This window comes from Coptis chinensis, chromosome 2, assembly GCF_015680905.1.
Source record: "Coptis chinensis isolate HL-2020 chromosome 2, ASM1568090v1, whole genome shotgun sequence".
In the NCBI taxonomy this organism is placed as follows: domain Eukaryota; kingdom Viridiplantae; phylum Streptophyta; class Magnoliopsida; order Ranunculales; family Ranunculaceae; genus Coptis; species Coptis chinensis.
Window position 1 is genome coordinate 24558283 of NC_141457.1, and position 20519 is coordinate 24578801.

Consider the following 20519-nt stretch of genomic DNA (forward strand, 5'->3'; position numbering starts at 1 on the left):
TCTGCCCTTAGAAAGCAAGCTTGACACTCTAATTCCCTACACTATAGACTTCTTCATATGGCAAAAGTTGATTGGAAGATCTTCGAAGTGAATAGGTTCAACTTCTAACAAACCAAATAGTTTTGATCCTAAAACATTGGATAACTAATTCTCTACATCTCTTTGGTTTATATAGGACACCATTTACAATTATGCCCTTCCTTCTAGAAACAATATTGTGGGCTTTTGACCTAAGCCCATACAATTGAAGTCTTGATTTTGGCTTTAGGTCCCTGAGTCTGCAGCTTTCAGCTTTGAGTCCTTGAGTATTTGACTTTGACAGTTGACTTGACTTTTGACTTTGATGTTTGAATTTGACTTTTCGGCAACTTTGCTCCTAAGCTGGAATCTTCCCAAGCAGCATAAATAACCATTCTTTTTGTGCTAAAATGAACGTATTAGGAATATGCGTCCTAAATGGCCTGCATCCTGCAAATGGTAGCAAAAGCTATAAGTTGTCTCTTCATTAAGCATAAGAAGGGCATATTCGAAACATTGGAAATGTAATAAAACGCACATTTGGGGGCTGATCACAAGTTGGGATTTTATCTCTTTTGTCCTATAATATCTTCTTTTATATGAGGTGTTTATCACCCCCATCTCTCTCAACTTCACAAAATTTTTAAGATTGACTGAGAATTGAAACTTTTAATTAGATGAGTTTTAGTTTGGGAACAAAAATGAGTCCCAGTATTGAAGCCATTGTTGTTGTTAGAAGTAAATTGACACTGAGATTTTTGTTTGATTCATGCATGCATGGAGCTGTTGATTTTTAAAAGTTGAAATTTTTCATCAAAGTTAAGAAATTTGTGGGCATAAAGGCTATTTTTCATCAAACCCGAGATTTTGAAAATCTCCGGTTTAAAATTTTATCAAAACTTGTTTTTTTTTTTTTTTTTTTTAATCTAAAAAGAAAAAAAAAGAAAAAAAAGGGATTTTGGAGTTTACCTTTTTAAAGAGTGGGCGTTAGATTGACTTACTGAGACAATTCTATTTTGCTTTGGACTATTAATAATTGGAAATTTTAAAGTTATTAACTTATTTGTAGTACTTGATTATGCCATTATAGTTGGTAATTAGTATTATCTTATTTAGAGTCATGTTTTGGTACTGAATCTAAAACTTCTAGTATTTGGATGAGTAATGATAATTTGATACTTTCATGTATTTTAATTTTCTTCCATTTGTATTATTATTATTTTTATTTTATGTGCATATTATTTTTTCCACTCTTATAAAAAATCAAACTCTTTATCTATTATATTCTTTATCATCGGTTTTTACCGTTTCTTTTACATATTATACGTTTTAGTTTTAAACCCGTTTTTTATGCCCCACGTTTTTTTACGGGTTTTTTTTCCGTTTTTTTCCATTTTTTTCTCCAGACGTTCCGTTTAAAACACGAACTAAGTTTTTTTTTTCAAGTAGACCATTTTAAATTCGTACCGTACTTGGTGACAATGATTATAACGTGCAATGCCTGCTTGTTAAACTCTAGGTGTTGTTATAAGCATGCTATATGTTTTTTTTTCAGGAAAGGAGCCCGTGAATGCTTACTCCAGCCCAATAACAGATAACTAATCCTTAGGATGGGATTAAGAAGGACACACGATTTTCAAAACCACAAGGACCAGTTCTACTATTTTCACCCACTAGGGATTGTTAGTTGCAACCGCTACTTGCACTCGCCAAATATACTAAGTGCACCCCGAGTAACCCAACTATCCTAATCAACTCAACATGATTTGACATGACATTATTCATCAAGAAGAATACATGTGGAGCTCAAAGGAGGAAGATGCACTTCTGTGAAACTTGAGCGTGGTGTATGAAACATAATCACCACATCACAAACACTATTTTTGGGCACATCGAAGCTTGTGTGCGTATACTGCCTAAACGTCTAACACACCATTCTCTTGTTTTTGGCTAGTGGTGTCCATGGATCGGTTTGGGTAAAATTTGAAAATCCATTACCGAACCGATAAGATTATAGGGTATCCGTAACCGACTCGAACCAAACCAAACTGATAAGATATATTGCCTGCCAAAACCAAACTAACCCAAACCAAAAACTTAAAATCAATCAAATCCAAAATTATATCTACTAATTTTAGCCATACAAATTATAAAATCTGCACAAAATTAATCACATATATTTCTAAAATGCCATCTTATTGGTTTCGATTGCCAAATTTGGAACCAACCAATATCTTATGGAACTCGAAATTGAACCTATCCAACCGAAACCAAATTACCAAAACCAAAACCGCTTTTTATCGATTAGGTTTGAGTCGGTTATCCAAACCCAATGGTGGCCCTATTTTTGTCGCAAGCCAAGAAGATGACCATGAGAATTGTTTCACAACCAACTCTTTTAAAATCACACTTTACCTTAAGGTTGAAAACCATGCCTTGTAACAATGAAGTCTTGACTTCTCATCCCTCTTTCTTTTGTATATAGTCATCGGAGACTCATTTGAGGGATGAGCATCCCATTTTTAGTTGTTGTTCCCCAAGATGAGTGAGGCACGCCAACACTCAATGCAACATAAGTAATAAATTAAAGCAATAAGTGTGGTGGAAGCGTGTAACCAACAATAACGATAACAATGCATAAAATTTGACAAACAACCACACTCCTAACCAAAAGTAGTAAATAATAAAATTAAACTCCTAGGCAATCATCCTTAAGAATATGAGACTAAATATTTTATAGCAATGTGTACGTCCACCAACAAAAGGAGAATCAATTCCAATATAGATAGCACATTACAAACACTCACCAATATCCAAAAGTCCTAATGGAACTGACAAATTCTCCCTGACCAATTTACCCTCGTAACAAGTTTGGCTCTTATATTGTTTACAAATTTCCAAGTTTAATGCGGTATTTAGACCCACAAGTACCAAGATTGGCATCATAATTAAATTAGTAACCCAAGTTTAATTGGTTTCCTAAAACTAATTCAATTCCAAAACCGAGTCGACAAAAATTGTGGGCGATGCCTTGCTTTCCAAATTAGATTTGAAAAGGTTTAATTCCAATTGCAAAGACCACGTGCCTATACACCAATATTAATGTTTGGGACCCTCCTTCGTATGCCCCTAATGGGTACATGCCCATTACCAGGCCTAGGTCCATATGCCTTAGCTATAATTGGCATGGATCGATCATAATTAAGCGTAATGGATCAGATCCATTTATAAATAATAAAACTATACTAGCCCATATCAACAGGATACTTATGCTTGGAGCATCCCAAGCCAAAATCGAAACTTCCCGAGTACCTTCAGAATTGGAAAGCAAGTCCAATACCGAATTGGCATATTCTAAAGAGATAGACTAAATCTTGACGCTGAAGCAAGATGGAGACCGAACAAGAAACATTCTAATTTAGTTAGGACGACTCCTTCAGATATGGTAAGTTCCATATATAAACAGAAGGAATAACCCTAAATGAACTACGCAAGCAAGACTGGGCAAATTCTTCTTTTTATTTGAGACTTGATCCCACACTACAAGGGTACGTAGGTAGGTCTCCGGAGTCCAGTCTCACTGATCCCAAATCAACCATCCTCCTCTACCAATCCTCTTATTAGTTGAGGCATATTACCCTAAACAATTAGTATCTAGTCCCTATCTTGTAAGTTTGAAGTAGGAAAACCAAGACTTTATTAGAGTAAATAAAAAGCTTTTGAAATGTTGAATAATATTGAATGAAGTCATTTCCATTCTCATATCTTATTTCTTTATTTTGTTTGTTTAGCTATGGTAGGTTAATTATCCCACAAGGGAAGAGATGAACCCCATATGAAATTACATGTTCTAGTATATATATAGTTTTCATGTTATCTTTAAAAGTAGTTTTAATTCAAACCATGGAGTTGTCTAGAGATAGAAATTCATGTAAGAAGTTGAAGAGTTAGAGTAATGCTTGGAGACATGACCATTCTCTCTCAACAACTTCCTCGACATATGAAGCTTCATGCTTGGATTGTCATGTGTAGTGGTAGGATTCGCGACTACGAAGATTGCTGGTCGATGGACCGACGCAAGCCGCTATAACGGAACGCAGGAGTAGAAGATAGCTGGGAATTTTGGGTTAGGGAGGTGGCGTGTCTGCTGGCTCGAGGTAGGATAAGAAAGGGAAGGCGGGAAGCACCGGATGTAGGCCGCGGCTCTGCAAAAGTGATTGGGATGTACTGGAGCATGTGGGGACAGAGCGGTCAAAGTCCAAGAGGAGGCAACTTAACCGAACAGGAACGGGTGGCACAACAGCATGGCCGCAGAACCCTAGGAGACAGATGTGCTAAGATGAACCGAAGGATGGCGTGAGATCAACGGATGGAAAGGGAAAGAGGGACAGTATAAAGAGGAACAGTGAGGAAAAGAAAAAGGGGAGGAAAAAAGAAAAGAAGGGGAAAGGGGGGAGAGGGTGAGGACATGGAATGTTAGAAGGTGTACTGAGAGCATTTACATTTGGCGCCGTCTGTGGGGACCGAAGAGAGAGTTGAACAGTAGGGGGTATGGCAACGAAAGCAAAGAGAGGTGTGGGACGACCGAGGAAAGTGTCGGCCAGAGAGGAGGTGGCTGAATCGGTAGGAGATGATGGGGGAGAGCACGGGGTGGAAGAGACAGCGGCATCGTCTTCGGAAGAAACGAGACAACTGAGAGAGGAAGTAGCGAGGTTGAAGGAGGAGAACGAGGAGTTACGAAGAGAGAGGGAGACCGTCGAGGAATCAGAAAAGGTGATGTCAGAAACGGTGAGAGAGGAAGAAGGGAGACCTAATGTGGTGGAGAATGGGGTAGAGAACGGAAGCCGTATCGGGAAGTGGATCCGATACCCGTGGACAGGCCGTTGGAGGAACTGTTACCGCTGATCCAAGATATAAAAGGCTACGAAGGACCGCGGAGCAAGCCCAACGAAATACCGGGCAAACCGTATTGTGCATATCATCATATACAGAATCATGAAACGAATGAATGCTACGCCCTCAAGTGGATGGTACAGAAGATGATTGGGAGAGGGATGCTTAAGGAGTTTATTAAGGGGAAAGAGAAAGCGGAGCGGCGGACGAGCCCGGGGCGTATTCTGGGTACAATAAATGTCATATTTAGTGGGGAAATCTGGAGCCACAATGCCCACCGGGATCGGATACGGCGGACAGCTAGCATCCAAAAGTTAATGAGGAGGCAAGGTATTCATAGGCCCGTCCCATGGCCCGCGAACAAAAAGGAAGCATCGTGTTTTACGCACAATCGACTTGAAAGGGGTGGATGTCCCACATGAGGATGCGCTGGTGATCACAGTGGCCATGGGAAATTACATGGTGAAAAGGGTCTTGATTGACTGCGGCAGTGCGGTGGATTTGTTGTTCGTGGGAACGATGGAAGAGATGAAGATAGGCAGGAAACAACTGAGGCCATCCCGGACTAATTTGTACGGGTTCAATGGGAGCATGACCGAACCACTGGGGGAACTCCTATTGCCAGTAACAACGGGACCCGTGACGGTGTTCTCGCGGTTCAAGGTTGTGGACGCGAACTCACAGTACAACGCCATCCTCGGTAGGCGGTGGATCCATCAAATGAAAGCGGTACCATCCACCTATTACCAGGTGATCAGATTTCCCACCCCGACGGGGATGCATGAAGTCCGCGGAGACCAAGTGACAGCACGGAATAGCCATCAGGGAACAGTGAAAAGGATGATTCGGGGGGACGAGGGGGAGACCTCGCAACCAAAGAAAAGACAGGCATAGCAATTACAGTGCGCCTCCGCAGAAGAGGAGGCCGAGGCGCCAGTGGAAACAAAAACGCTGGATGAGATCGAATCAGTAAATATAGGAACCGGGGAAGAGGAAAAGGTCACATCGGTAGGGTCAATTTGTCGAAAAGAGTGGAAAGATAAGTTGGTGCGGTTCCTCTCCGAGAGAATAAGGACGCGTCTTTGCTTGGACAATCGAAGAAATCACGGGGTTGGACCCCGAGTTTGCTTGTCACCGATTACACATGAGGGAGGACGCCAGGCCGGTGAAACAAAAGATGCGCAGTGTTAGGCCGAGATATGCGGAGGAGATTCGCGATGAGGTCGCGAGGTTAAAAAGAGCAGGCATAATTCGGGAAGTCGAGTTCTCAGACTGGCTATCCAACATAGTCGCGGTACCAAAGAAGAATGGGAAGGTCCGCATGTGTGTAGACTTTACGGACGTCAATTCTGAGTGCCCCAAGGACAGTTATCCGATGCCGCGAGTGGATGAGCTAGTAGATCGGACGGCAGGGTTCAAAATTTTCTCCTTTATGGACGCCTCGATGGGGTACAACCAAGTCGCAATGTATGGACCAGATCAAGAGAAGACATCGTTTGTGGTGGAGGGGGGAACATATTGCTACACGAGGATGCCATTTGGTTTGAAGAATGCCGGGCTACGCCCAAATGATCGGGAGAAGATGTTTGCAAGCAAAATGCGGAAGGGTATTGAGGTATACATCGACGACATGGTAGAGAAAAGCATGTCGGAAGAGGAGCATATAGAGGGATTGAAAGAGACGTTTGGCATATTGCGGTCACATAATTTGAAACCGAATCCCGAAGTGCACTTTTTCGGGTCACCACCGGAAATTTCGGGTTATATTGTGACCCACCGGGAATAGAAGCTAATCCAGAGCAGATCCGAAAGCACTAATAGAGATGCCGCCTCCCCGGGACGTTAAGGAAGTACAAAGGCTGGGCCGGACGGGTCGCGCCTTAAATCGATTCATATCCAAGTCGTCCCGACAAATGCGGGCCTATGCATTGGTTGTTGAGAAGGGCGCCAGATTTTGTGTGGGCGGCCGAGTGTGAAGAGGCTTTTCAAGAATTAAAGAGGTACACGGGGCCGGCCTTTGCTATTGCGAATTTAACCCGGGAGAAGTTATACCTATATCCGGAGTGTCCGAATATGCGGTAAGCTCAGTCCTCGCTCGAAAGTGGCGCAAAGGTCGAAAAGACCGGTGTACTTCCAGAGCAAAACACTGCTGGATGCGGAAACGCGATACAGCAAAGTGGAAAAGTATGCCTTGGCACTGATATTCTCGGCACTGAAGTTGAAACCGTACTTTGAGGCACATTCAGTGGTTGTGGTGACAAATCTGCCTCTCAAGCAGGCTCTGAGGGCGGAGAAATCTGGAAGAATGGTCAAATGGGCGGTAATGTTGAGTTCCTATGGAATACAATATCAAGTGAGAACCGCAGAAAAGGCTCAGGCGGTAGCGGAGTTTCTAGCGGATTTCCCTGCAGAAGACCCCACTTGGGGGGAAGAGATGCTCATGGAGCCCGAACTGGAAGGAGAGCCAGATGGGACGGATCCCTGGGATAAAAGGAATGGATGGAGAGTGTTCGCGGACGGGTCAGCAACAGACGCGGGCAACGGAATAGGCGTGGTGTTGGTTACCCCTGACAACGACCGAATCGAGTTGTCCATGAGGCTCGGGTTCACGGCTACTAATAATGAGTCGGAGTATGAAGCCGTGATCGCAGGTTTAGAGATGGCCAGGGAATTAGGGGTCAGCGAGTTAACTGTCTATTCAGATTCCAACCTAGTGGTATGTCAGGTGAATGGTAGGTTCGTCGCTAGGTGTGCTCGGATGGCGAAGTACTTGGAAGTGGTGCACCGCAAGGCAGCCGAGTTCGAAAAAATCAGATTTCAACATTTGGGCCGCGGGGAGCATCGGCATGCGGACGCACTTGCCTATGTCGCGGCCGCAATGCCCGGAGCAGAGGAGAGGACCTTAAGAATCAAGAAACTAGGGAGATCGAGCATTGAAAAGAAAGTCGAGGTATATCAAGCTGCAGAGGGGGAAAGGGGATGGATAAGCCCTATCAAACGTTTCTTGGAGGGAGGAGAGGTGGTAGATGAGAAGGAACGAAGGAGACTGGAGCAAACGGCGCGCCGGTATGTTCTGATAGAGGAGAGATGTGTCGAAAAGAACTTCGATGGACCACTACTAAGATGCACGGGACCAAGTTTAGCACAAGAAGTCTTTGGCGGAGCTTCATGCGGGGATCGGGGTAGCCATTCGGGGGAAGAACAACGGCACAATCAATCGCTGACGCAGGGTACTTCGGCCTCATATGAAGAGAGAGAGCGGTGGAATTTGCCAAGAAATGTGGGAAATGTCACGGTTTGCTCGATAATATTTGCACCGCGTAACCATTGCATAACGGTCCAAATCCGGTGGCCATTTGCCATGTGGGCCATGGATATAGTGGGTCCGCTCCCAATGGCGAAGGGGAAGAGAAGGTTCATGCTGGCGGCGACGGATTATTTTACTAAGTGGGTGGAGGCCGTGGCCTTGCAGCAAGTCAAGGAAGAGCAGGTGATCAAATTCTTATGGGAAAACATTATCTGTAGATTTGGGTTGCCACACACCATCATCGCGACAACGGAACACGCCACGGGTCAAAGGTGAGGGACTTCTTGCAGACGATAATGTGAAGCGGGGATTCTCAGCCCGTTACAACCCGGAGGGAATGGCGAGCCGAAGTCTTGAACAAGACGATCATGAACAACCTTAAAAGAAAGCCGAAAACCGCAAGGGAGCATGGGCGGATGAACTAAGTAGGGTGCTATGGGCATACCGCGACTACACCGAGGGCGACTACAAAGGAGACGCCTTTCTCATTGGCATATGGTATCGAGGCCGTGATTCCTTCCGTAAATGAGGGCAGCCACCACACGCACAAAGGGTGGATGGGGATGAATCGGGGCATATTGGCTCGCGACATGAACTTAGCGAGGGAGAAGCGGGACACCGCGACGATTAGGCTAGAGGAATACCACCGACACCCGGAGAGAAGATGGCGTTTAATCGCGCCACGCTGATTCCGTGACCGGCGATTGGGTTCTCCCGAGGCGGGTCACTGCAAGCACTAAAAAGGCAAACGAAGGAAAGTTGGGACCCAATTGGGAAGGGCCGTACTTAGTGGTGGGTGTTGGAGGAGCCGAACATACCGACCGCAGAGACCGAGGATGGGAAGCAGATAGAGAGGCCTTGGAATATAAGAATGTTGAAAAATTTCATATCCGAATGTAAGACCAACCGGACAAGGGGCATGGGCTGTTTGTACATATATAATACAACGGCACTTTTGAGAAGTTAACAAATGACCGAATCAACTTAGGGGCAAGGCAATGCCCCAGCCGGATTGCCGGTCACGGAGAGCGGGGAGATCCTTCGCGGACGTGATGTCCGAATCAAACTTAGAGGCGAGGCAATGCCCCAGCCGACCTGACGGTCACAGAGGGCGGGGGGAGATCCCTTTGCGGACATGAGGTCCAAATCAACTTAGGGGCAAGACAATGCCCCACCGCCACCCGTCACCGAGCGGGGAGATCCCTTCACGGACATGAGGTCCAAATCAAACTGGGAGGCGAGGCAATGCCCCAACCGACCTGACGGTCACAGAGAGCGGGAGGTCCCTTCGCGGACATGAGGTCCGAATCAACTCAGGGGCAAGGCAATGCCCCCGCCGGCTTGCCGGTCACGGAGAGCGGGGGGAGAGATCCCTTCGCGGACGTGATGTCCGAATCAAACTTAGAGGCGAGGCAATGCCCCAGTCGACCTGACGGTCACAGAGAGCGGGGGGGAGATCCCTTCGCGGACATGAGGTCCGAATCAAACTCTCGGGCGAGGCTATGCCCCAGCCGCCCGACAGACCGGGGAGAGAGCGGGGGGGGGAGTTAGAATCGAATATGCACAAGGTCAGAGACGGAAAACATTGGAGTTAAACATGACATGTGAAAATAGGGCTCCTCCAATAGGAGGTCCACAAGGTCAACAAAATTACAATTCTTAGCAAAACTCCTTGCATAAGGAGGGATTACAAGTTTAAGCAAAGCTCTTTAAATTAGGAGGGAATTTAACAGTGTTCAAAAGCGTCAAGGGCGCCGCAGCTAAAACATACAAAACCAGATACCAACACAAACAAAGCAAGTTCAATTTCGTGGAGAAGCTAAACAGCATCCGAGGTGGTATCGCCTAAGTCACTAACAACAGGGTCTCTCTTCAGCCAGAGACATCGCGAGCATCTCCAACGGAAAAGGCAGCAGCTCGCCAGGGGCTTCATCCACGCCTTCCCGGCTTCTTCGGATCTTCAACAACATCCCTAACGCCACCCGACCCTTCCCGGTCCGGTTTCAACCGGTAAACCATCTCCCCACACGGTGCCCATCTCCGCATCAATCTGGATCGGCGGCACCTCAGCAGAGGCGGCCTTCCTTGAGAAGCCTTGAATGCTCCTCTTGGATCTTTCGGGCCACTCTCTTATCCGCCAAGGACCGATAATGGGCCTGGAGGGTAGCCATATCTGCCTTGTGCTGATCTAGGAGGACCACAGTATCTCGTTGATGCTACTGCAGGAGAGAGGTGCGTTGCTGGCTCAAGCGCTCATTGACCGAGTCCATATAATCCTGGTGGTTGTTCTCTGCAATTCTCAATTCATCCTGAGCCCGAGTTTTTGCCAAGTCGGGCGGGCGTCTAACTCTTTGACGGAGCCGCGCACAAGTAGCTCTCGACCGTCGCCCGATCACCGACCTCTCTCCAAGGAATCTACCTTAGACCGGGCAATCGAATCAGACCACGGATCATATAATGACATGTCCAGCTTACCTAAGCACGGGTGAGACAAGGGCGTTAAAAAAAAAAAAAAGGAACAAGAAGAGAGAGAGGGGAAGTACCTTCTCCCGTTTGTATACGAGAGAAGTGCGGTGATGTTCAAAGGTACCAAAGATCAGCGCCGTCCTTTGGCGGTGGGAGCCATAGAAGATGGAAGAGGCCACCGCTGGTTCTCAAGAGCCGAATCTTCAACATTGACTCGGCGGTGGCGCATCTTTGAAAACCGGACAAAGTCGGGCGGAGTGACAACCTCTTTGCCCGGGCCGCCGGGTGATAGAAGGGGAGCATCTTCTTCGTCACACGGGGGGGGATGGGGTCTTCCGGCTCTTCCCTATCCTCGGCGGACGCTAGCGGGCGTCCCGTCATAGGTGTGGCCGCTGGGATAGGGGAGAGACCTCAATTACTTCATCCTCATCACTATCAAACGCCTTCATCCGGGAGAGATCCATGTTCGCGGAAGGGGACCGTGGAGGGTGAATTGATCTTCCCAAGTGGAGATGGCGCTGTAGGAAGGAAGCAGCTCGAAAGTGCCGGTCCGAGGGGAGCAAGAGATGACGGGCGGCGGACGGGAACGAGAGCTTCGATAGGTCGGGCGGGCGGTGCCGGTAAAGAGCGAGAACGGTTTTGTGGGAAGGCGAGGCTTTGGGTCTACGTTCCTTCGAGGAGGAGGCGGACGGTAAAAAAGGCGAAAAGCCCGTGAATTCACGCGGAGTTGAGGAACTTCCAACAAAGGGGTACCAAGAGAGGGGTTAACGCTCAGCGCTTCACTTTTGGGCGCATCAAGATCGCGAGTCGGTCGAAAATGGGGCGAGGTAGCCGAGTATACCCGGATTTGGAATCGACCGCCAACCCGAAAAGAAACATAAACAAGAAACCAAGGTTAGCTAGCGGATCAAAGGCGAGAGAAAGAAAGGACGAGGATGAAACTCACCACTAGATTGGAAAACGAGGTGATTGAGTGTTACTCCCGCCGAGGGCTGCAGCAAGAAGTCACCGGACACATACAGTGGGTAGTGGTGCCACTGTTTATCCGAGGTGGTGACACGGAGCAAGAAAGTTTTCTTTTGGGGGCGGACACAGAAGGACTGGTATCCTATACCCACATCCTTGGTACTTTTCTTTAGAAAATACTGGGAGATAAGGTCGCGGCAAGTTATCTGAGGGTCGCCGGTCCTGTTGTAGTAGTTCGCGGCATACGATTCTCCGGTTGCCGATGCCTTGGCATGGGGGGATGTTGAAATGATTGCACACTTCCACATCCAGAACGGTGAGAGGGAGTCGCAGCCCGGCGACGATCTGACCTACTGTGACAACTAAGCACCCGGGCCGCGGAGGCACTAAGTGGGGATAGTGGGTGACGGATGGCACGCGGTTCTATCAAAATGCCGGGCGGAATGCCATAGGCAGCCCTAATCGCCTTTAGGTTAGGCTCGCGATATCCGGAAGGCGGCGAAAAAGGGGCAAGGAAACGGCCGGAAGTAGAGGGGCCGTATGGCGCCACCGGAGGTGGGAGAAGCCACCCCGGTGAGATCTAGAGGGTGAGGAGTCGGGCGGAGGAAGAGGAGGAGGGGGACTCGGAGGCCGACGCCGCCATCGAGAGGAAGATGAACAGGTTAGAAGAGAAAAACGATGCTAACAGTTGTAAGGCAAGTATGACAAGTAGGGATACACGCAAACAAAGAGGATAAAACGATAAGAGTAATAAGAGCAATAAAAGACCAACCTGAAACTGAGTCCAGCGACGCCAAAATCTGACCGGAACCAAGCCAAGGAGAGTGAAGTCAGGGGAGAAAGCGCAGGGAAGTTGGAAAAGGGAGGAGAGAGCAAGACAGAGAAGGCTAAAGGAAGAAAATGGGGGAAAGAATGAAAGCGGGAGTTTAAATAGAGCGAGGGTAAAATGGTAACTACCGAGGTGCGGAAACCGAAGGGACTATAGGGGAACCGCTGGGAGCTTGACACGGGGTGCGTAACACGAGGAGGCACGAAGCGGGCGACGAATGAAAGTGACTGTGGACGCTGCAAAACCCCTAGGGAAGACCAAACAAATCCAAATAAAGAAAAAAGTGGTACAAGGTTCTCGCCCCGCCTATCGTAGAGGCCGCTGAACCGCAGAAGGGCATCTGTAGTGGTAGGATTCGCGACTACGAAGATTGCCGGTCGATGGACCGACGCAAGCCGCTATAACGGAACGCAGGAGTAGAAGATAGCCGGGAATTTTGGGTTAGGGAGGTGGCGGTGTCTGGCTGGCTCGAGGTAGGATAAGAAAGGGAAGGCGGAAGCACCGGATGTAGGCCGCTGCTCGCGCAAAAGTGATTGGGACGCATCGAGCATGTGGGGACAGAGCGGTCAAAGTCCAAGAGGAGGCAACTTAACCGAACAGAACGGGTGGCACAACAAAGATGGCCGCAAACCCTAGGAGACAGATGTGCTAAGATGAACCGAAGGATGGCGTGAGATCAACGGATGGAAAGGGAAAGAGGGACAGTATAAAGAGGAACAGTGAGGAAAAGAAAAAGGGGAGGAAAAAAGAAAAGAAGGGGAAAGGGGGGAGAGGGTGAGGACATGGAATGTTAGAAGGTGTACTGAGAGCATTTACATCATGTGACACGTGTGGTTTTTATGGATGGAATGAAGATGGAAAGAGAATATGATTGATGATGAATTAGGGGTGGGAATTTGGCCCTAACGACCCTAACCCGGCCCTGACTGACCCGACCCTAAGCCCTATAAAGCCCTGAAAATACACGCAACACGTAATTATTTATATGTCGTTGTTTGTGTTACGTATATTTTGCAAATCTTACTTAACCTAATATATATTGATTAGTATAGTGGCTAGCAAGATATCAATCCTACTCTAAATAACTAAGTGATGATAATAGAAATTCCTAATCTAAATTACTCTAATGGATGCAAGTAAAAGATGTGGCTAAGTAATAATTAATATATAGTTGATTTGATTTGAGATTTAAGCTATGCATAAAATAAACTAAATTAAATATATAAATATGAATCAAGAGAGAGAATATCTTGGGAGAGATGAATCCACCAAAATCATAGAATTAGTCTAATAGATCTACCTATCATGCTTAATATAAATCACCAATAGAAACTCACCATACCTACAAACCTTATGCTCATAACCATGATGATAATATGTGGCTTCCAACGTGCTTTCTATCTTTCCATCAAATACTTCTTCAATCTCCAATGATATCTTCTATCTAACCAAATTGTGCTTTAAGTGGCATTCAATATACAACTCTAGGTGCCATGGAAAATCCACATGTGGCATTAACCATACAACTAATTAAGGTGCCATAAATAATCCAATCATCACACTAGAACACTAAAAACTAGAAGAAAAGAATCTAGGGTTTGTGGTATTTGGCTCTACACAATCTTGAATTACCCTAAGACCTCCTAACTTCCACAGGAGCGTTAGATCAATGGACGAATAAGAAGAAACTCAATGAGGGATTTAAACTAAAACATGATAGAAGAAGAACTAAACTAAAACTTACGAAAAATGCTTCATCTCCCCTCCCAAGAGAAGGGAGATTAGCCCCTCATGAACACAATATGAAAAGGAATAATCTTTATAGCTATTAATTGTGAAAAGGTCTGAACTTTCTTCTCTCTTAATTCTAGATCTAAGATGCAAACACTAAATTTCCTAGATGATGTAAACTGAGATTTTTGTGCCTTATATATTGGCTTACATGCTCGTCTGGATAGAGATCCGAATCCTATGTTTATTTGGTGTCAAACTCTCTGTAATCTTTCTAGAAGCAATTCTGGAAAAGTTAGATTCGGTTGGACCGAAGTTGGACGTGGCCCACTTTGCCTTGCGGGCTATTTCCCAAGCCAGCTGCGGCCTTCGACTTTCAGTTTCCTAATTCTTGTGAAAGTCTGACTTTTTTTCCATGTTGATCTCATCTTCCTATGAAGTCAAAATTAAGGCTTTGAGATCAGATTGAAGACTCTTTTAACTCAATTATTATCCTCTTTTAGAGTCCCATTAGGCTTGGCACTTATGGAGACAAATATGACATTTTTGCCCTAGGCCTTTAGCTGTAATTCCCAATGACTCCTTTTTGACTTGTTTGACTTCTTTTCCCTCCATATTTCACATTTAGGTTCTTTGACCTGCAAAAACTCAAATTGCATCATATTAGAATATTTAAATATAAAATAGAGACTAACATACACATAATTGGGGTTATAAATCATTACTTTTGAGCACTTATCACAACCCCCAACTAGCATTTTGTTAGTCTCTTAGCAAATATATGTTATACTAGAGAAGTGTTCAAAGCTAACAATACTAATTAAATAATAAACTAACTCACTTTCGCAGGCATCGCGGTTGCATTTACCATATGCAACAAGGCCTTAAACCTTTAAGTTACCCTTAAAGGATGAGTTATAGCTTTGTGAGGGTTTTCAGTTGATATACCCACAAAATCAATTTTACATATGAACTATGGTGAAATCTAGATAAAACAACTTTTTCAGTTAAAATGTCTAAATCAAAAAATTATTACTTATCATACCCATGATCATAAAACATTAGGCTAAGGTTCTATTCATAAAGATAGAAAAGACTGACTAATCATCCTAACTAGCACTACTAAAAAAAGGGTTTTTTTTATCTCGGTTTTAAATTTCGCTTCATCTCGGTTTTTCTTGAAACCGCAGTAACTACTATTTTTAGTGTGTTTTTGGCAAATCAAGTTAATGTATTATCATGGTTAACTGGTAACCAAGATGAGAAATTTATCAATTAAATTGGTCCATACATAGCCGATTTAATGTAAATTTTGTTACACACTATATCTTCCATCCGAGATAGTTAAGCCTTCAAATATCTCGAATAAATCGAGATAATAGTGTTTAAAATCTTGCATAGGCGAAATCATATCGGACCACGATCTAGACTCTAGAGACATTTCTTTTCCAGCCTCCCACGACACCGAACAAACTAAAAATCCCCATCGAAACGAAACCCCCTCCATCTCTCTTCAATCCTGAACTGAAAATGAAAGAAACTCTCCTCTCCTCTTCAACTTATTCGTTCTCGTGGGCTGAAGAGTGAAGACGGTTCATATAATCGTATCAGCCACCATTATATCTCGTTGAGGCTACACCGCTACATATCATTGTATATGTTCCCAAGTAAGCTTTCCTTCACCTTTTTTGTGTTTTGTAACATGTTTCTAGGTTAACAATTATACAATGGAAAAGTTTCAATTTTTGTGTACATTGAATTTTGTATTTAGCTTGAAAAATGATTGTATTGATCTTTTAAGAAATCCCCTTTTTCTTGCATTAATCTCTTTAAAATAGAGTCATAAATTCACTGCTTAACAGTTTTTTTACGTGTGATTGCAAATGATAAATCATAACCGCCATTTGTTTGCTGAAATTCCTTACAGAAGTGCTTATTATGTACTTGTTTACTTTCGACCAAACTACACTTGATATTCGTTTAAAAAACTTTTCCACATTAACTTTCCTTATCACTTTTTTTGCTATGTAAATTTCTTGTAATGACAAAAGAAAATAAAGTTATGGAACTCTAAGATCCCACAATCTGCTTCATTAATTATCTAGTTTTTAGTTGTCTGTGATTCTTTGGACCCTGTATTCTTTGTCTATCTTGTTTGTTCTTGTGTGGGTGGGTAACTGACAAAAGTGGTTCTTTGAGGTGGTTCGGTCCTAAAATGGGATCAGTTTTGATGATTATTGAACTAGAAAATCTATTTTAATTGAATGTTTTGCAAAGTAAACTCGGCTCGTCTGCTTGGTCCCATGATTTTTGTCGAGAATTTGTTGTTGTTGGGTTCAATTTTGTAGCTGACCTTTCCCCTTATCAAGAATCGGGTTGATTTGTCTTGTTCTCGATAAGTCGGTGGTAAAAGAATTAATCTAACCACTCTTTTCATTCCCATGTGTTCGATTTAAATGGAGAATGGACTAGCACGTGGTCTTACTCAGCTGCACTTAGTAACAGGAGTCTTGTACACAATAAGAACTTGAATGTTATCAAGCAAAACTTTAGTAGAAGATGAGTATTGTAATTAACACTAGTGCTGAGCCTTAATATAAATCTAATCATTCTCTGTTACACATAACATTAGCTACTCCCTGAACATGAGTGTTGTTGCTATGCAGTCTTCTCATACTTCTATTCTTATCAACGATCATTAGGAGCAGTCCATTGAAGAAGTTTTATCAGTGCTCGTTTTTTTTTGGGTTGTTCCACGCTTTCAATTTTTCTGCCTAGACGCATTAACTTTTAAAAAAAAATATTTATTCAGGCCACAAAAGTTTTCTTGGGTTTTGGTTTTACATAGGCTTGTACTTATTAAACTTATATTAAATCTTCAACTCCAGGAGCACTCCATTGGAGATGCTTTACTATGTGTTACTTTATTCTAAGTTTTCTTGTTTTTATGCCTAGACTCGTGCCCTTTCGAAAGTACATACATATTAGCTAACCAAAATTTGCATCCTTGCCTTGTAGTGCCTACCATTCTAATACCACTTCCAACTTGATAGGGAAATAATCCTTTTGTTAATAGCTTTGTGCGGTAACCAAATTGATAGTGGGTTTGTTCAACTTCAAAGTGAGGAGGGTAGCAATAGCTTTAGCAAAGGAGTTCTTGCAATTGAATATCATTTAGTTCAATGCGGTCCCGGTGGCAATGACCAGATTGCACGTGTTCATGAGAAGTGAGAAGTCCTTTACTGTCTTTTCTGATGCTTGTGTTTAAATTTGTAAGAAGATCCTAACTTGCTGGATTTTAGAAATATTTGCAAATCAGTATACCTGGGAAAACCTTATGTCACTAAGTATTCTAGAACCTCAATGAAATTATATCAGTCTTTTCTATTGCAAAGAGTACTTTCGTGTTTATTAACTTCCTGATTTTAAATTTCACTTCATTTCTAGTTAGTTTATTGTCTTTGTTATTTTACTTTCATTTTTATTTTCATTTGATTTTTTTATAATGTCATTGTTACTTCCAATACATTAACTATACGGATGATTTTGACAAATGAATTAGCGGGTAAACACTACAAATAATTTTATGCTCTTTTATCACTTCATCTATCAATCCTTGCTTGTTGGAAGCCAATTGGAACATAGTAATTATTTGTTAGGTTTAGCAATTTTCTAGACAAGGCTCCACTGTTTGGTATAACACTATGTCACTTTCATAATTATGTCTTGTAATGGCCTTCAATACTGGATCTGGGGAGGTCAAATGTAAATGAACTTACCCCCATTAGCTGAGACAATCCAATTCATCCATCTGTGTTGTACACTTTTCAATTACATGTATAGTTAAAATATTGCTTGTCTAGAAAAAGAAGATGTGTTTCAGGTTTACTTAGATGATCCTTATTGCATGGTGACCTTTCTAGTAGTACCTGCACACAATACTTGGAGCATTCTGAAGTTGATAACAATGAGCATCTCTTCATTCAGGTAACCAATACTTAACTACAATGAAGTGCACTGGTAGACCAGGACCATCATACAATAAGTTACACAACATTTAGTATTTCTGTTGTCAAAATATCTGAAGTTGGAAATGATCAAGGTTTAGGCAATAGAAGTTGAAGGCCTTTTATTTCTTCAATGACCTTCCAGTCGGCATGCACCCTTGCAACTGGAGTCATGCTAGTTTGATTCCACTCTGCGATTGAAAGCTTCCTGACCAGCTCATTAGTCGATGTTGGTATCCTCGTCACTGAGATTCTTAATAGTTCATTTGATCACTTCAAACTGTATTTTATTTGTTAGACAGAGAAGTGAATAAGCGGCATAATCTGCGTTATTTGCAAGTTAATTGTATTTTATTTGGTAGACAGAGAAATGTATATTTGCGAACCATTATATGCATCATTTTCTAATTCTCAATAGAAGAAGTATCATGATCAACTTTTCAGTTAATTATGAGTCCTTTCCTTAAATGTTGATAAAAACTATTCAAATAAAAAAATTGTTGGCTTTTTATTGAATTGGATTATGATATGTCATCTTTAATGCCATTAATTTATGTGTTCTATTTATCGGGTTGCTTCTAGGGGACGTCACTTGTTTGGCCATCGTTCCAATTGATATGAAAGTAGAAGCACATTTCTTCGCCAAGGAGGAGGCCATCATTGCCGGAATTTCTCTTGCAGAGATGATATTTAACGAGGCCGATCCTTCATTGGAGGTACGTAGGGAGTCGTTTATGCAATTCCTATCTTTATTATATTTATTTTAAATGCACAAAAGTGTCTATTTTTTACAACGTTTTTCTCTATTAGGTCGAGTGGTTTAAGAAAGATGGAGATTCTGTAAGTAAAGGGACACAGTTTGCCAAAGTTTCTGGTAAGGTCACTGCTGCAACATTTTTCTACTTGTTCAACCCTTCCTTTTTTTGCCCTTCTTCTTTTGTTTATATTCTCTCTTATTGTGTGGTTCTTATTGACATCAATGACCAATTTCCTCGGGATTTCCTGTCAGATATATTTTCAAAGGAAAGATTGACTGAAGACTCCTCTAGCATAAGTCCGTTGTACAGTGATGGAACTGGATTTAGCATAAACATTGGTCATTCTTTTATAAGTTAGCACAGGATGAGTTTGTTAGAAATGATGTTTCTTTTATGGATCAGGACCATCTTGGATATTCGTCTCCACTTACTAAGTTGACGAAGAGAGTCTTGGAGCCTATAATTTTTCACAGCTGACGACCGACGTGAATACCTTGGGAGTTGTGGATTCTCAAAATTTTTTTGAGTAGGAAATTCAGCAGGAACCATCTATAAGGAGGAAATTCGACAGGAACCATTTGTCTCCTTTCCTGAATATATAGAGAAAAATTAAAAAAATGTCTTATTATAGTTTGAAGAATAGTAGTTGATACAATATTTGAGTTTCTATAAATAATTGATTGATTACTAGTACTTTTTGAAAGTTAAGTTCATGTTCGACATTGTTCTTTCTTATCTTAATGAAATAAGTTCTTCAAAGAATTTATTCATGTTGGATTGCTTTTGTTAATTAGTGTTGATGTTTATGAATATGAAAGGGGGAATGTGGTGGTTTGGGACAGGTTTTTATTTGCTGGTTAATTGTCATAATCGAGCAATACTAGCAAAAAATGACAAAGGGTGAGATAAAAGGTTGTCTAACAATCTCTCTTTCCAAAAGAATTTATCACGGTTATTTTTTTGATATTATCTCGGTTTCAATAAAAAAAAAACATCCCAGTTTTCTTATATACTAATTGGTTTCAATCAACAATTCATCTCGGTTTTATTCTATATAATATCAGTTTCATTTAGAAAACTGAGATAATATATTTAGATAAGATGTCAGACTTCTGAGATAATTTAGTAGCTTATTATCTCGGTTTTATAGAACTCTATTATCTCAGTGGATTTTACCTCGGTTGTTTTTTCCTAGAAAACCGATGTAAAAACTCTAACATCTCACCTTTTAGCTGAGCTTATAAACCATTTTTTTAGTAGTGTAGAGCTTATTCATTTTTAACCATTTTGATTTCTTTCTCCTTTCCAAGTAACAAAATTTCTACCTTAGCTTTGGATTAGTATTTTGACTTCAAATCTCACCATTTCATACACTCACAAGAAAATCTCTCTCAGATAAGTTTTCTATTTTACCTCCATATGCAGGGAAATGAGTAAAAAGATAGAACATCCCACATATTTAGTCAGAAAGACGGAAATTTTCAAATATATAAACAAAGTCTCATGGAAAGAATGTCAATCACATTTGAAGTGTCGGGTCCTTC

At 42.6% G+C, this 20519-nt stretch overlaps 2 protein-coding genes across 5 annotated transcripts; both read left to right on the forward strand.

Annotated features, from left to right (window-relative positions):
* The first annotated feature begins 6834 nt into the window (after window positions 1-6834).
* On the forward strand, window positions 6835-8494 carry LOC147515493 (uncharacterized). The gene is made up of 2 exons (XM_086592939.1): window positions 6835-6989; window positions 7084-8494. The coding sequence occupies exons 1-2, from the start codon at window positions 6835-6837 to the stop codon at window positions 8492-8494; spliced, it is 1566 nt and encodes a 521-aa protein (XP_086449065.1).
* Window positions 8495-16960: 8466 nt separating this feature from the next.
* LOC147515494 (nicotinate-nucleotide pyrophosphorylase [carboxylating], chloroplastic-like) lies at window positions 16961-19662 on the forward strand. Of its 4 annotated transcripts, none has more exons than XM_086594483.1 (4): window positions 16961-18446; window positions 18800-18933; window positions 19028-19091; window positions 19227-19662. In XM_086594483.1, the coding sequence occupies exons 2-4, from the start codon at window positions 18835-18837 to the stop codon at window positions 19331-19333; spliced, it is 270 nt and encodes an 89-aa protein (XP_086450609.1). In that variant the 5' UTR covers window positions 16961-18446; window positions 18800-18834; the 3' UTR covers window positions 19334-19662. The 4 variants fall into 4 exon arrangements, with proteins under 4 accessions (XP_086450609.1, XP_086450611.1, XP_086450610.1 ...); XM_086594485.1 differs by having other exon boundaries at window positions 16961-18197; window positions 18313-18933; XM_086594484.1 differs by having other exon boundaries at window positions 16961-18197.
* The last annotated feature ends 857 nt before the right edge of the window (window positions 19663-20519 follow it).